Here is a 17,697-nt window from a genome sequence, read left to right on the forward strand (position 1 = left end):
AAAATCACATGGTTCACAGAAATCACCTGCTTATTCCTGTGGGATGCTGTGCAAACCTTGCATGCATGTGAACAGTAATGAAGGTCAATTTGGAGGTATTCAATGCTATTGGTTGCTGGAGTTTTTTCATACCCTACTACAGATGACAGCTGCTGTTTAAGTGTGATCTTTTGCCCTTTTGTGATTTTAACTGCTTAGCAACAGCAAACTGAGGGTCAATGTTTACCACAGTGTGGTTCAAATCACAACTGGCATTGATGTATAAACATATTCAAACAATCATTTGTTTTACTATACTAAGAGATAAGGTTTACAGGTTTTTATCAAATTTAAGGATCAAGCATAAATCAAAGTCTGACTGATTAGCGCTTTGAATTAGACTACTGACAATACTGGCGAGATATCCATCAACACAATCCCTGGTGCCGGCCATTCCGAGTAACTGAAACACATCTGATACTGTCCTTCTGCAGCAAAGTTTCCAAATGTGCAGCCAATCCCACTTGAATTCACAGAAAACCAGCCGCCCTTGTCTTGTTTTCTTCGATGACAAAAGCAAATGGATTTCTGCCAAAATGTAAATTTTAAACTGAGGAGAGATCGGAATTTCGATCGCAGCAAAAACAAAATGGCTGTAGTCAAAAGGGGAAAAAAATGAAACGGCCCTCCTCCCCCTGTAGCTTGCTGCCAAAAGGTGTTCTTGTTCTGATATTTGGTTTGGAACGGCTGCCAAAAATTAGATATGTCCTTGGATATCTCCCTCTTTCCTTTGTCTCCTGTCAGGACTTGGCTGTCCTCCAGTGCAACTAGCCATAGCCAGGAACAGAGGGAGCTCCATTCACACACATAAACATCAATTTGTATTTATCCTTTGCTCAAATACTGTGGTCCTTTTGTGTAATCGCATATTCTATATACGGATACAATAGGTTTTCTGGAATCTTTTTGTGGGCAAGCGCTCCATAAGTAGATGTGTTTGTGTTTTGATAAACGTGATCAGTCTCCTCATCTGACCTGGGATCTTCCATTGGCTTTCTATGAAACGATGAAGACTTACTAACAGTTAGACTTGTGCCGGTATTCGGTAATGCGATATATCATGGTAATGAATATGCACGATATTGTTATCGATATATCACGGTAATGAATATGCACGATATTGTTATCGATATATCACGGTAATGAATATGCTCGATATTGTTATCGTGGGCACTTCTAAATACCGTGAATAATTATATATTACAAATTATTCAGAATTTTGAATGTATTTTATGAATACTTTTACCATCAACTGGTCAGAATGCACAACAGCGCTGTATGCTGCGTGAAAGACTTGTGTGCACTCTGATGTAAACAAGCGCGGACGAGAAGCACATGGCGGAACATGTGAGAGACGCTCTGGATGAAAGCGCACTTTCACTCTCTGACAGCAGATGGCGCTAAACTGCAGAAATGATAATAATAATAATATAATAATTCATTTAAATGCAGCCGTTACCCCGGAAACCCTGTAAACAAAGCAGCTGCACTACTTTCTGTTTCTGAATCGTGTTTAAATGATTTAAGCAGTCATTCAGATTTGTGTATTTGCTATGATGTTCATCACAGCGCCAAATACTTAAATATTTAGACTTAATAGGCTATTTATTTTCAAACTTTTTTTTACATTTTAATCTGGACTACAACATGCCCTAGATATTGTTTGAAAGTGTTTTGATTCTTTATTGTTCGGTCACACTTTACATTAGGGCTTCATTAGTTAACATTAGTTAATTCATTGGTTAACATAAACTGCCAATGAAAAATTCTTCATTCATTAATCTTAGGTATTCCAATATTTAATAACAGGATGTTAAAATTGAGAGTTGCAGCTGTGTTGTTTAATGAGCTAACATGAACTAAGACTTGTGTTTTTTTAAACAAAGATTAATAACTTCTGTCGCAAATGTAGCTATTGCTCATTGTGAATGTTAATGCATTAACTAAGGTTAACTAATGAGGTCTTATTGTAAAGTGATACCTATTGGTCTTTATAGTTCTTTTGCACTTTAATCTGTGTAAAACTTTTAACTTTATACATTTTTCTGTATTGCTTTATTGCATTTAAATGTTCAGTTATTTTTGTTATAAGAAAAAAGTTATTAAACCTGTTATACTGTACTATGACAGCACTTTTTTTAAACTTAATTTCAATATTGTGATAATACCGTATACCGTAATAAAAGCATTAGCAATTAATCGCAACATGAAAATTTGATACCGGCATATCCCTAATATATATATATATATAACATTTTATTTTTGGATAAATCTATTTTTTTGTTCACAGCATTATCTCTCTTAAAATAGGCCTACTTTATATTATGATAATCATAACAGTCCAGTGAGATCAACAGTGAGATAAAGCTTTAATCTTTGCACACATCACTAATGTTTTGATTTTTTTGTATTCACTAATAAAAAGGTGAAAAAAAAGGTAAAAAGTTGTAATTTTAACTGAAAGCTACACTGTCACTTTTTCATGGTTAATACTGTAAAGCTGCTTGCTTTTAAAACAATCTATTGCATAAAACGCTATATAAATGCTATAAATGTGACCTGTCGTGACTTGACTGGAGTGCCGAATTGCACAGCATATCCACATCGCTATGATCGGATGCTTTCGTAACTGCTGTTTATGCTGTAATTTTTGTTGTGTGTTTATTTTGTTATTGAGAAGAAAGCAAATACAAATATATATTTGCTGTTGGACTTCAAATTTACCTTATTTTATTTCTTTGAAGAATATCAACTGTAATGAGATTATAGTCAGTAACGTGCCACTAACGTGTTACTATATTCAGAAGACTGAGAATGTGTTCCTGCAGAACTTTCAACCTCTGACCAGTTGACACTTATTTTGTGCCTTTGTTTATATTTATTACCTATAATTTGTGGTTTTTAACCTGTTCTGCTGCTTTCAAACCGTGTTCCTTTTTATTGTTAAAAGTGCTGTTTAACTTTTATATTTTTGGCAATGTAGAGCACACAAGTATGCAATTTAAAATACTTGATCTTTAATAAATTAGCCCTGGGTTTGGCAAAAGAATGCAGGTGTTTTTAAGTTAAAATGTTAATTTAGTAATGAAAAAATAATAATTTAAGTTAAGGTAAACTGGTTAAATGTTTATTAACAAATGAATATTCTTATGGAAATTACTACTTACAATTTTAGAATACTCCCCCACCACCCTTGCCCTCTTAACTGAACTGTACCAGAATCATTACTCCAAAACTGAAATACGCACCGAACCGTGAAAAAACTTGAACCATTACAGCCCTAGCACACTGGTGTCTAACAAATAGTAAAGTGGAGAAAGTATGTGGTTAGAAATGTAGCTCTCACATTCAGCTTTTTTGTTATGTCTTATGTAATGTGTCATAACCTTGCTATTTTTCTGAGCTATTGTTGCCTGAATCCATTAAAAATAATGAATTTGCTGGCTAAGTGCTGCCCATTGACCTTTTGTATTATGAGGAGTGTAGAGTCTTAATAAGCAACTTATTTTAAACTCACAGTGATGTACACCAGACCTACACTCAGCTGTTCAGTACTGCATTTTCTAAACTAGTGTTAGGTTCACTGACATCTCGCAAAGTTTTGCCAGTTTAGTAAAAAAACGCTTTACTCTTAGTAAAGTGCTTTCCTCTAATACCCATGACCACTTTCCCTCACCATAAGGATCCGCAAATTACTCGCTAACCAGAAATAAATTGGTTGTGTGTCACAATAAGCATGAATAATTAATCAGTGAGCCTTTTACCAAGTCCTCAAATTACAGTCTACTGGGTTGCCAAGAAATGTGCCGATGGGATTTGTGTGTCTGTACTGTGACACTGCAACATCAGAAAGCCTGTATCCCCTTTGCATTCTTTCATGGATTTCTCTGTTGTTCTCTGTCTCTCTGCAGAAGCAGTGCACAGACTAAACCTTTGGTATTGTTGTGACGTTACATCCAGTCAGCTGAGACTCATCCTAACACGTGCACACATCCCATCCACCAAGCCCGACGCTACGCCCTTCTCGCCCCCCACCCCTGCGCTATGAGCAGAGGTAGAGGAGGGTTTCACAAAGATTGCCAGCAATTCTCTCTCCCTCCCCAACAGGGAAAACCTCAGTTTCGTTCCCATCAAACCACTGGTCACCCACGAGGCCCTCGTGTCCCAAGCCCAGACTCTGTATCTGACAGCTATCCGCACCCTTCCCTTTACTCCTCTCGCCCGGGTGCTCCTGGCGTGCCTCCACGCGGTCGTCCTTTTCCCCCTAGCCCCTCTGATCCACCCCTGTGGGCATCCCCCCAGCACGGCAGTAATCAGATCTTCGACTCAAATAGTCTAAGCTTCCGACAACACCAGGTGCAGTTCCTCAGGGGGCAGAGTGCACAGGCTCCGCGGTTTAAAGCGCCCCAGCTTGGATCCCAAACCTCCAGCCGAAGGGAAGAGGTCTCTACTAGGCCTATCCAGTACCAGACAGGTTATCGTGACTTCAAATCAAGTGGTAGCAGTTTTGGAAGAAGAGACGGCTACGGCAGAGGCAGAGGAAACTGGCATAGGGAGCAGAACTTCGGAAATACACCTGGACCTAAGAGAAGGTCACACTGGAATCACTATCACCAGAAGGAACAGTATTATCCCAATCAATACACGAAGCACTACTGGAATACACAGGTAGATAATGTGTCCTCGGGCCTTCATAGTCTGAGTTTGGGTGACCGGGTAACAAGGGTAGACACCTCTGACACCCCGTCCTGCAGTAGCCTTGCCAGCAAGGTTTCCAGTTCTCCTGGCTCGGTCAGAGAGTCTCTGTATTTGACCCCTGAGATCCAGCAACAGGTCCTTGCTTTTTTGACGTCACTCGGGCCAGACGAGACCGTTCAGGCCAGGGCCTTGGGTAAAAAGCTCGGCCTTCCCAAGAAGATTGTTAATAAGGCTTTATATGCCCTCTTAAGGACAAACCAAGCAGTAAAACAAGGTGAGATTCCTCCTCTGTGGAGACTCCGCAAGGAAGAGGACAGTGAGCCCATCAAAGAGAGAGAACAAACGCAGTCTTCAAAGGATTCTGAGACAAAGCCAGGTCAGAAGTCATCCATAAACCAAGAGGCTACAGGGAATCTCATCAGCACCAGTGCTCCCTCTGCATCACAGATCCTTGTTGAGGCTGACAGCGATTCCACTGACCAATCAGAGGACTCAGAAGGTGAAGATACCTGTGAAACATTGCGTCCTGACCAGGTTCAAAAGACTCTTTTACCTGCTGTGCAGTCAGTAACCTTGCCAACAATGGCCGATACTAAAGATAGCAAAGAGAAGATCCTACAGTACCTCTACGAAGCAGGTACAAGCAATGCGCTTGTGATTGCCAAGAACCTTGGCCTGAGAAGTGCCAAGCAGGTTAATCCCACACTCTATTCAATGGAGAAACAAGGTGACGTAAGGCGTGACTCCGAAGTTACACCACCTACCTGGTCGCTTAGTGTACACCGGCAGGAAAAGATGAACCGCCAACGAAAAGCCACTGCAACTGCAAAACAGGATGAAAGCAGTGCAGAGATGTTGAACTTTGCTGCAGAAGCGATTACAAACGCAAATGATAGACTTGAGTTTTCAGGTGGTACCGCAGCAGAGCCGATGGATGGGGGTGAAAATCTATTGGATGAGATTTTAGGCAACAACACATATGGCATCACAGAGCTTGACATGCCTGGCCTTGAGGCGATGCCACCCAAGCCCAGTGAACTTTCCTTTCCACCCCACTACTTCCAACCTCCTCCCCATCAGTTCTACTATCAGGATATGGCCAGTAATGGAGGAGAACGTTCACAGTGGGCATCTGACGACATTCCAGAATTCCTGAACACGATTCGCTCCGAGGTTGCCGTTTCATTGGCTGCTCCCCTTCACCCGGCCCAAAGCCTGGAGTCAAGCAGATTGCAGAAACTGAAAGAGGCCCGCAGTAAGAACCCAGTTAGCGGACTGATGGAGTTTGCTCAGCATCTTGGACACACTTGTGAATTCCTACTTCTGGACCAGTCCGGACCTTCACATGACCCCAGGTTAGTTGATGAGAAGCTTGTTTACGGGTGCATATGAGCATTAGTTTTTCTGTGTTAAAGCCTCTGGCTTTTTTGGAAGCGAGTATGTTTGGAAAGCTGCTACACAGCAGTGATTCGTTTAAAAATTGGTGAACCAGCCAAGGCTTTTTGGAGATGCCACAGAAGTTCCCTTGCTAGTGAATTTAGGTGAAATGGGGTTGCATGATTAAGAATTAGTAAAAACACAGTAACTGTGTTTTCATGGATTTATAGTTTGAGGTTTTTCTTTTCGTCTCCAGGTTTCGGATGCAGGTCATGCTAGATGGTCGTAGGTTTCCACCGACTGAGGGTCCAAACAAAAAAGTGGCCAAAAAAGATGCTGCAGCCATAACCCTGAAGATTCTTTGGAAGGAGATGGAAGGAGCAGGTGATGGCGAAGAGGAAGAACCGAACCTTGAGGGAGCTGAGTCAACCACTGACCTGGCAGATGAAATGCTAGTATGTTTGTTTTTGGTTTTCATTGTCAAAGTTGCATGAAACCTAATCATTTAATCTCTCATAGCAGTTTTGATATGCTGTGTACCTGTAACTCGTATATAAAAATACATTTAGTTTCTCTTTGTCTCATTTCTAAAGGGTGATATGGATACTCCACCCCAGGCTCTGTCTCGGTCTTTACCTGGAGGAAAGAACCCTGTATCTGTCCTAATGGAGCATAGCCAGCGCAGTGGGCATGCCATCCAATTTATCAAGACCGGACAGGACGGGCCACCCCATGATCCACGGTAAAACACATCCCACAGTAAAGGGCTTTAGGTTACATCTCTTTAATCCTGCTACAGGAAGTCACATGCTTTTTGTCCTGATGTGTTTTCCAGGCTCTTCTGTCCCCTTGCTGTCCTCACATTCTCCATGCACCTTCTGTACTATCCCCTCTCACTCTTGCTCTCCCTCTTAAAGTCCTTTATTCTCCTTTTCTTTCTTTTTTTACATCTTTTACCATTTCCCCTTTTTGCAGTTACTGAACCTACTGAGCTTTATGTTGTTGTTTTGGTAATGCTATTCTTTTCTCTTCCCAGACTCGTTTTCTGTTCCCCTTTTCTTGCTATCTGTGTTCTTCTGTGTCCTTAATTCCCTTTGCCCTTACGGTATGACTTTGCTGCCTATAAAATACAATGTCTGCTTTGTGTAATCCTCGTCCAAAATGTTGAGAAATAAAGAAGAAAAAAAGAAATAATATTGAAATCATGATATGGCCTAGGAGGATTATTAAACTGAATATTTAATGAAATATATAATCTGAGCGTTTGCAGTGATCTCCGAGCATTTTACGCAAACCTGAGAGCTGCGCAAATCTCAGGAGCTGGTCCGAGTTAAAAATTTGAAATAGGGTGCTTATTAAAAATATATTGTCGGACGCTCACAAAAACTCAAAAGGTGTTCCTTTATTTTTTCGCCAAATGAACTTTTTCAGATGTGTGGCCTTTGAGAATAGAAAATTATCATTTTTTTCTTTCAATGATTTCCCAATGTAATTTTTAGTGTGATTTTATACCTTTTGTCTTTTTTTACCCTTGATATCTAAGCAGCAGCGATATGAGATGTTAAATGTGTTATTAAATTTCAAAATGCATTATGATTTTATAGACAAATTTGCAGCTCCTAAAGGTTGCACAGGTGTAGCAATGCACACCCTAATTTACAACACAAAACACAGACAGATCAGTGAAACTTGATCTCTGTTGAAGAAAAGCTTTTATTTTACTTTATGAGCAGTAAGTTACAGTTCTTCAGATGGGGTAGCTGTATTTTTTCAGATATTACTAGATTTGTGAATAGCAGATTGAAAACAAAATTGATGAATGTAATTTCTCATTTCTTGTACAGCAGATTAAATGAGAAATCTTGGTATTGGATTTCATTCAGGAAAGCCTCCACAAACATTCATATAAAGTTCTCTCATGTCTCAGTGGATATTCATGGCCTTTAGTAAAAGAGTGGCTCTGATTACTGGCCTTGATGTAAATGTAGCATTGCCTGCCAAATTAGCATTACCAGACAAAAATATTTCTTGTCTCTAGTAGGCAAAATCATGAATTGACAGCATGCTTGTATGCATAATTTCACATTTTCTATTTCTGTCATTCTCAATGTTTCAGTGTGCTTTACTGCAGCAACAAATGATTATACAGTTGAATAGTTGAAGATGCAGAGATAGTTACAAAAAACAACTGTGATCTTTCAGAAATCATTCTAATATGCTGATTTATTCAGTTGTAACCGTTTCATTCTGTTTTGTGTGAAACTATTCAAACTGATTGGAGGATTCAGAGCTCAATAGAAAAGAACTGCCTCGTTAGATTTTAAAAGACCGTGTCCACTGTGACTGATTTGTCATTTTCACTCCTTTCTCTCACCATCTTTCTTGTTTTTTCCTTCACTTCATGTGTCAGGTTTATGTTCCGCGTAAAGGTTGGGGAGCGTCTCTTCCCAGAAGCCTCAGCACCCAGTAAGAAAGCAGCGAAGCAGCTGGCAGCGGAGGAGGCCGTGAAAGAGCTAATGGGAGATGGACTACTACATCTCAATAAGGTGAAGAGTAGTTTGGAGACAGTACAAGAATGAAAAGAGGACTTACTTGAAAGACAGGAAAAGGAGAATTTTGTGTGCTGGTAGATTAAACCCAGTCTTTCTCTTTTAGCCTCCAGGTACTTTCTGCCCTCTGGGAGACAATGAGTCTCAGCCAGCGATTCCCGCATGCCCCTCGCTACCACCTCTGACAGCAGCTGAGCTCCAGGCGGCCCATGAAGCAGGTGTGGGTGACCTTATCAACTACCTGAACAACAACGCTGTGTCCGGCCTGCTCGAGTACGCCCGTGCTCGAGGCTTCGCTGCTGAGATCCGCCTGGTGGGCCAGTCCGGACCCTCGCACGAGCCCAAGTACATGCGCACTCTTTCTCTCGGTCATGTTTTTGTGATCTTTATGTTCTTATCACAAAAGCAGCAGGATTCCCATCTCAGTGTGTCTGACTCCCTGCTGCACGGCCACACATTAAAAAGATCAAATCAACTTACCTCTCTCTCTTTTTAGGTTTACATACCAGGCTAAATTGGGAGGGCGGTGGTTTCCTGCAGTTTGTGCTAGTAATAAAAAGCAGGGGAAACAGGAGGCAGCGGACGCTGCTCTTCGAGTGCTCATTGGAGAAGCAGAGAAAGCAGCGCGTACTGGAGAGCTCACGCCGGAGGTATTAAACGTGCAGCAACTTTAATAAAAGTCCATAATAAAACTAGCAGTAGCTTTTAACTATGCATTAACTTCTGATTAACAAAGTGCTATTAAATATTGAGGGGACGTAATATTTGAAAGCAGTACCAAATGTAATTGTTGGTGGGTTTTTGCTATATAGATAAGCTTCTGATGGAAAGACAATGTTGCGTAACTTTTTTTGCACACATTTACATTGCTAAGTGTTGTTCCTGTTCCTGCAATTTGACACTTATGTTGCAGTTTACAATAGCTTTTCTGTGTAAGAAAACTTTGAATTGTACATTTTTTTTGAATTTCTGAATTTTGTGTAATTCAGTCATATTTACTCGCCAAAACAAATGTTAATTTTGGGTCCTATTTGAAAGGTTTTTACATGTACTAAACACAAATTTATATGTAGCAAGGTTGGAAATTAACAGGGGCTTGTGGCAAAAATGTCACAAATTAAAGATAGAGGGGCAAAAATGGCCCCTGCACAGTTAAACAATTGATTGTGGCTGTTGCGATTAAAACGAAATGTAAAAATGAATGGAAAGTGTCTGTTCGTAGAACATTTTGTTACATTTTGATTCGTGCACACTGCAACAGATTTTGTTTTTCACGCACGTTTCCGTTGAGCTTAGAATGGCCAATCAGAGACACTTCGATTAGTCAGCGCTGAAAACGTGATAATCGGAGGCGCTGAAAAGTCCGGAATTTAGTGTGATTGAATTCTTTGTGCTCATGAATGCCCTCATCATAAACCACACCGTGCAGATACAATACTATCACAAATTTTATCGTGTGTGAATTATTTTAATTATACTTCTTAAAATATTTATAAATATAGTTTTTATCGATGCCATAAATAATGTGCATGTTTATTTATTAAAGTTATTTATTATATAAAACCAGTTTGCTGTATCAGTGATTCAGTGCTATGTTATCTCTTGACCAATCATAAGTCTTCCAGAAAGATGTGCGACAATTATTAAAATTGATTTTGTATGTTTCAGCTGCCAGTGTCAGGCAGTACGATGCATGATCAGATCGCCATGCTAAGTCATCAGCGCTTTAATGCCCTCACAGCACGCATCCAGCACAGCCTTCTGGGTAGGAAGATTCTTGCTACCATCGTGATGCGGAAAGGATCAGATACTCTCGGAACAGTTGTCAGCCTCGGGACAGGTACAGACACACAAATAGACTTAAACACCGACACAGCCAACATGATGTGTGCACTGTAATTAGAGATGTGCTGTAATTGTTGTGGCCTTACGCCTGTAGGAAACCGCTGTGTGAAGGCAGAGGAGCTTAGTCTTCGAGGGGACACCGTTAATGACTGCCACGCAGAAATCATCTCCAGGAGAGGCTTTATCCGGTATCAGCTTGCAGCAGAACTTTCTCTCTCCCTCACTGGCAATTGCATAATTCATTTTTCCTCTCATTCTACAGCTTTTTTCGTCCCATTCTTCAAGATGGAGTCTTATTTCACAGCAGCTCATAAATATATTGACTTTATATTTAGTGTTCTGCAGATGTTACTGTGAGACAGACAGAATGTCTGCTCGAATGCCTACTGTCTTTCTCTTTCTGTCTTTCAATGATTATGGTACATTTGAGTTATAAATGGAAATATATTAATATATATTTGGAAATATATATTAAATATATTAATGTTATTTAAAGCTGCAGTCCGTAACTTTGTTTGGTTTAAAATGATCTGAAATCAGTGTTTGAGCTAGTACATAACCAGCCAGTGTTCAAAACTATCGCCTTACTTTAGCCCGATTCACAACGGTTAGCTTATAATAATGTTTTCTAATTTGAGTGGTACGGGTAGGTTTTTGGCGGGAAATTCGAGCATGCCGCTGCGTCATTACGTCACTTCTGTAAACATAAAGAAGTTGTCCTGGCTAATAGGCTATTGCATGTGAGGATCCTGCAGGTGGCGGATATTTTAAAGCCTTTTCTCACAGCAGCTAAAATAATTAAATTTATCATTTTGATGGCTTTTTGTTAAAAATGATCCGAAATCAATATTTGAGCAAGTACATAACCAGCCAGTGTTCAAAACTATCGCCTTACTTTAGCCCGATTCACAACGGTTAGCTTATAATAATGTTTTCTAATTTGAGTGGTACGGGTAGGTTTTTGGCGGGAAATTCGAGCATGCCGCTGCGTCATTACGTCACTTCTGTAAACATAAAGAAGTTGTCCTGGCTAATAGGCTATTGCATGTGAGGATCCTGCAGGTGCAGGATCGTTTATAGCCTTTTCTCACTGCAGCTGGAATAATTAAATTTATCATTTTGATGGCAGATTATAATCCAGAAAGGATTATGTGTTTATGAAACACATGTGAATGAAATTAAATTATATTCCAGTTTTAAATGTGCTTCTGATTACAGATAGCCTGGGATTACACAAGATTTGTATTTTAAAGACAACCAGTTTGAAGGGAGCATAGTTTGCTTTTTGGGTTTAAAGAATTTCTTAATATGAAATTCATAGAGTATGACCATTAGAAATTGAAATCTACACGCTAATACACACTATACTCATAATCATGCAATGCTGATGTTAACATTAATAATTTGAGAATAAAGCATAACAATAATAATAATTTGCACGGTTTGATGTGATATGAGCTAACCGATCTTTAGATTTAATCACCATTGGTAGCGAGATTTATTGTAATGCTTTTTTCCTCCGTTGGTCAGAACAAATGTGGCAGACTTGTTACTTGTTCAGATGACAATATCCGGTGAAAATTCTTATTTGGGTCATATATTCCAAGACGTAGGCTAGAATCTGTGAGTGCGAAGTACAGTAAATATCCACACCGGTGCGGTGACTGACTGCCACACACACAGACTCCTCAAAACATTAGATTCATCCGCGCTGGAGCCGTGCCGACTCGCAACCCACACAAGGAAGATAATTCTGCAAACAGCTGCAATTGCAGGTTTTCAAACAGAGATGGCGACAAAGAGGCAAAACTTAAGGACTGCAGCCACTTGTGCTCATATGGCAATAATATAGACACATATTAATGTAAACTAATACAATTATGTATTATAAATATATTATTCATTTTATATATTAATATATAGTTTGGTTTTAATATATAAAAAAATAATATAGCTAAAAATACACAAATATTGTATATTTAAAATATATTATTAATTTATATCTAAATTAATATATAGTTTATTTTTAACATATTATATATTATTTTAATTATATATGCAATAATACATATTTAAAATACATCGACTTATTATTTTTATTAAATATTTATATTGAAATAACTCCTATTAACAGTTAAATAAATCTAGGAAAAATGAGGGAGAGATGTGTAAAAAGCACCATCTATTAACTATTATTACAAAAAATATAAGAAATATATTATTCATTTTATATATTAATATAAAGTTTGGTTTTAATATATTATATATATATACACACACACAGATTGTATATTTAAAATATATTATTAATTTATATCTAAATTAATATATAATTTATTTTTAACATATTATATATTATTTTAATTATATATGCAATAATACATATTTAAAATACATCGACTTATTATTTTTATTAAATATTTATATTGAAATAACTCCTATTAACAGTTAAATAAATCTAGGAAAAATGAGGGAGAGATGTGTAAAAAGCACCATCTATTAACTATTATTACAAAAAATATAAGAAATATATTATTCATTTTATATATTAATATAAAGTTTGGTTTTAATATATTATATATATATACACACACACAGATTGTATATTTAAAATATATTATTAATTTATATCTAAATTAATATATAGTTTATTTTTAACATATTATATATTATTTTAATTATATATGCAATAATACATATTTAAAATACATCGACTTATTATTTTTATTAAATATTTATATTGAAATAACTCCTATTAACAGTTAAATAAATCTAGGAAAAATGAGGGAGAGATGTGTAAAAAGCACCATCTATTAACTATTATTACAAAAAATATAAGAAATATATTATTCATTTTATATATTAATATAAAGTTTGGTTTTAATATATTATATATATATACACACACACAGATTGTATATTTAAAATATATTATTAATTTATATCTAAATTAATATATAATTTATTTTTAACATTATTTTTTCATTCTGTATGTAATGAATAAATATATTTAAAATACATAAATTTATTATTATTAAATATTAATATTGAAATAACTCATGTTAACACAGTTTAATAAATCTAGAAAAAAAAATATGTGGGAGAGATGTGTAAAAAGCACCATCTATTAACTGTTATTACAAAAAATATACTGATTTTCACCAACAGCCCTAAAAGTAGAATAACTTCAATCTATGTTAAATAACGTGTCTTGTTTGTAAAATATGTATGGCTCAGGTTTTTGTACGGCGAGCTGATGAAGCATTGGGAAAGCCCTGGTGATGAGACTATTTTTGAGGTGGCAGACGATGGGAAGCTGAAGATCAAATCTGACATCACCTTTCATCTATATATTAGGTGAGACGTGCACTTCCTCTCCTCCGAGCTAGTTTAAGAACCGAGATTCATCTGCAAACATGGATAACACTGCTTTCATGTGCTCTTTTCTTTGTCGCACAGCACTGCTCCATGTGGCGATGGCGCTCTGTTCGATAAGTCATGCAGCGAGGCCGCCGAATTAAACGGCTCTCAGCACATGCCTCTCTTTGAGAACGTAAAACAGGGCAAGCTCAGAACCAAGGTGGAGAATGGTAAGAGACCAAAAAAACTCTGTAAACCCCATCTATGGGGCAACAAATATATACAAATAAAGGTTTTCAGATTATTCATGATCTTCTGAATGATTTGATATCTACACTTAAAAATGCAATTCAAAGACCCCTCCAAATAACATTTATCTTTGGAATTCCTGATTTTAAATGTACTGCTACTGTACACACATGCTGTGGCGTAGTTCCAGGACATCAAGTACACTAACTCTAGTGTGCTAACTGTTGGATTAACTCAGCAGTGTTCATCAGTGCCATCTGGTTATGGTTATCTCTGTAGCCACGTAAGTGTGGCCTTTTGCCAGGCAAAACTGCCATTGTCTAATGGGATAGGAGAAAAGCTATTACGTGGCCAAACTGTTGGCAGGTAAGCTGATAAGCTGATGTATTCCTGTGGATTTAACTTGACAGGTCGGCACATGATGTTGGCAGTTGTGCTTGGGTAGCTGTTGTGCTGAGTCTAACACTGCTGACAAGGAAGTAAAAAATAAAACAGCCTCATGATGTATTGTGACATACTTTTCTGAAACTCCAGTGATAAATCAGATTATGCTTACAGCTAATTACTAGTTTGCTAGAGCTTCTGTAGACAGTGTAAAAGTTTTCTCCTATGGTCTTCTACTTATCTGTCAATTCATATGTTCTTGCATATTATTTTGAATGATCTAAGATTCCCCACCCATTTCTTTTCTCAGGCGAAGGCACCATCCCAGTGGAGTCCAGTGACATTGTGCCCACCTGGGATGGCATTCAGCACGGTGAGCGCCTGAGGACCATGAGCTGCAGCGACAAGATCCTGCGCTGGAACGTGCTCGGCTTACAGGGGGCGCTCCTTAGCCACTTCATCCACCCCGTGTATTTGCGCTCTATCACTCTTGGTAAACACTCCTGCCATGCTTTGAGTAATGAAGTGCAGTGTTTTCAAGCCTATCTTTTGTGTGTTTTATTTAGTTCTATTTACAGTAAAGGCTTTACATCCAAGTCCTAAAGGTCAGTTTAATTGAAACTGATTTATAGTCAGGTAAAAATAACTGATTTAATCATATAAACATGTCTAATAATTATATAAAATTCATTATAAAATGTATTTTTATTATTGGTATTTATTTTATATATAGTATTATTAGAATTATATAACAAAAATACAAAATATATAGGTATATTTTTTTATATAACATTTATATCTATAACAATAATAGTAGTAATAATTAAGTTGTGTAATTTAGAATTCATTTTAAAATGCATTATTATTAATATCAGTATTTTTTATTTATATTATTCGAATTATTTACAAAAAAAATTCAAAATATAGGTATATTTATTATTAAATTAATATCTATAACAATAAAAGTAGTAATTAAGTTATATAAAGTGTAGCATAGTATTGCAATGTATTACTACAATTGTTTTAAATTATATATTAAGAAATTATTGAAATTATAATGTATTAAAAATTATTATTTTTGTTACTATTGTTTAAACCATTATATATTAAGAAATTATTGAAATTATAATGTATTAAAAATATTATTACTGTAATAGTAATAATAACAATAGATCATGCATTATAACATTATTATCATAATTATATGTTAAAGATCATTTTAAAATTAATAATTTATTACCATATTACTATTTAAATCTGATCTATTTTTATTAAATCTCTATTATAATAATAATAATCTATTATAAAATGTATTATTATTATTTAAATGTCTCAATGTTAGAGCTTTATTCATAAACTATTTTTGATACGTGTTTGTTCAGGGTATCTCTACAGCCATGGTCACCTGACTCGAGCAGTATGCTGCCGATTGGCTAGAGACGGGGATGTGTTCAAAAAGAGTTTACCAGCAAACTTTACTCTTAACCACCCTGAGGTACGCTCGCACAAAACACACTGCATTTAGTTCTGTGAAACTTTTGTTTTTACTTGGTTTTCACTTAATTTCCATATTGTTGGTGCAGGTGGGCAGGGTGAGTGTGTATGACTCCACACGCCACACAGGTAAGACCAAAGAGTCCAGCGTTAACTGGAGTCAACCGGACCAGTTTACTGTGGAGGTGCTGGATGGCACCAAGGGCAAAGTGGACAGGTGAGAGACAGACCCATCCGTCACGTATCATAGTGATAAAAAGGAAATCCAGCTAATCTCGCTAATTGAATATTTACCCGAAGCGCTTCACCCGAACACCTAGACTTCTCTTCTCTTTTCATGCCAGTCCCAAGATGGAGATATCGCAGGTTTCCAAGTCCAATCTGTTCCGTCTCTTCCGCGCTTTGTGCCAGCGTGCAGGCCGAGCCGATCTGCTGGCACAACCGTCCTACGCCCACGCTAAGATGGCCGCCACTTCATTCCAGGATGCCAAGAGGCTGTTCTTCCTGGCGCTGAACCAACATGGATATGGCGCCTGGATCGGGAAGCCCTTGGAAGAAAAAAGTTTCGAGGGAGAAGCCACAAGGGGAGGAAGCGGGGACAGACAGGCGCCGGGCCCTCCAGGTTGCACCTTTGAACCCAATAGCTGCTCAGGCTCAAATAACAACAATTTTAACTCCGCAGCACAGGGCTTTTAGGGATAGAGAGAACAAATGAAGGGATGGAGGGAGTGGAAGAGTGGCCAGCAGCAAGCGAGAAAGAATTGAGTAGGTTTGTCTTGTAGAGAGGGAGAACCAGGGTAAGCCTGTGGCTTTGGGATTTGAACTTTAACCATCATGACAAAGCAGAAACGGATGCTGCCATGGCAACAGAGCTATAAACCCAAGGCAAATTGGACTTGATGAGACATGAAGAAGTAGTGTTTTTTTTTTAGAAAGCTATAACTACAGGGTTGCATTTGTTTTAGTAAGTTTCCCTCTCATTGTTTCCCATTTGCTACCATCACAATACTGTTATGTGAATGCGTGGCCACATTGCTGTAGGGTAACTCTGTTTCTCACTTTTTCTCTCGTCTGTTTGATTCATGATACATTTAGGTATTTCTCACTCAATGAAAAGATTAATGACAGGTGATGCTGGTCAGGTCATGCATTTAGAGACATTCAATTAAAGTGGTTTAAAGGCTTAGTTCACTCAAAAAAAAATGAAAATTGTCATCAGTTATTCACCGTCATGTTGTTCCAATTCTGAACGATTATTTCTTCTTCTGTGGAACATGAAAGAAGATATTTTGAGAAATGTCTGTGTCGTTTTTGTACGAACAGTAGAAGTCAATGATCACCAGGTTTGGTTACCAACACTATTCAAAACATCATCTTTTGTGTTCTTCAGATATAAAGAAATGTATACAAGTTTAGAATGACATGAGGGTGAGCAAATAATGATAGAATTTTAATTTTTGGGTGATCTATCACTCTTAAGTTGATCATCATATACTAATTTGGCATTTACCTATAAGTTCTCCAATCACTTCCATGAACTTCTGCATTTACATAAATTTAGATTTTTTTAATTTTTTTGCAGTATGTGAAGTTCCACATACAAACACCTGTACTAGATTGCTTGAAATGTATACATAATGTACATACAGATACATATGCACACAGATGTATATATAAGGTCTGCTGAACGAGTTTATATATA

General features: G+C 37.4%; 1 protein-coding gene across 2 annotated transcripts in view; it reads left to right on the plus strand.

Annotated features, from left to right (window-relative positions):
* Positions 1-17,241, plus strand: part of adar (adenosine deaminase RNA specific) — a 21,079-nt gene extending 3,838 nt beyond the window's left edge. For both annotated transcript variants that reach the window (XM_016520614.1, XM_016520615.1), the window contains exons 2-15: positions 3,951-6,092; positions 6,371-6,569; positions 6,708-6,856; positions 8,525-8,660; positions 8,770-9,008; positions 9,160-9,313; positions 10,332-10,503; positions 10,603-10,696; positions 13,746-13,865; positions 13,968-14,098; positions 14,812-14,994; positions 15,884-15,996; positions 16,085-16,212; positions 16,340-17,241. In XM_016520614.1, coding sequence (XP_016376100.1) covers positions 4,084-6,092; positions 6,371-6,569; positions 6,708-6,856; positions 8,525-8,660; positions 8,770-9,008; positions 9,160-9,313; positions 10,332-10,503; positions 10,603-10,696; positions 13,746-13,865; positions 13,968-14,098; positions 14,812-14,994; positions 15,884-15,996; positions 16,085-16,212; positions 16,340-16,691 — 4,179 coding nt within the window. In that variant the 5' untranslated portion in view covers positions 3,951-4,083 and the 3' untranslated portion in view covers positions 16,692-17,241. The remainder of the gene's footprint in view (positions 1-3,950; positions 6,093-6,370; positions 6,570-6,707; positions 6,857-8,524; positions 8,661-8,769; positions 9,009-9,159; positions 9,314-10,331; positions 10,504-10,602; positions 10,697-13,745; positions 13,866-13,967; positions 14,099-14,811; positions 14,995-15,883; positions 15,997-16,084; positions 16,213-16,339) is intronic.
* The last annotated feature ends 456 nt before the right edge of the window (positions 17,242-17,697 follow it).

Source organism: Sinocyclocheilus rhinocerous, unplaced genomic scaffold (assembly GCF_001515625.1).
Source record: "Sinocyclocheilus rhinocerous isolate Xijiao unplaced genomic scaffold, SAMN03320098_v1.1 scaffold2194, whole genome shotgun sequence".
Classification (NCBI taxonomy): domain Eukaryota; kingdom Metazoa; phylum Chordata; class Actinopteri; order Cypriniformes; family Cyprinidae; genus Sinocyclocheilus; species Sinocyclocheilus rhinocerous.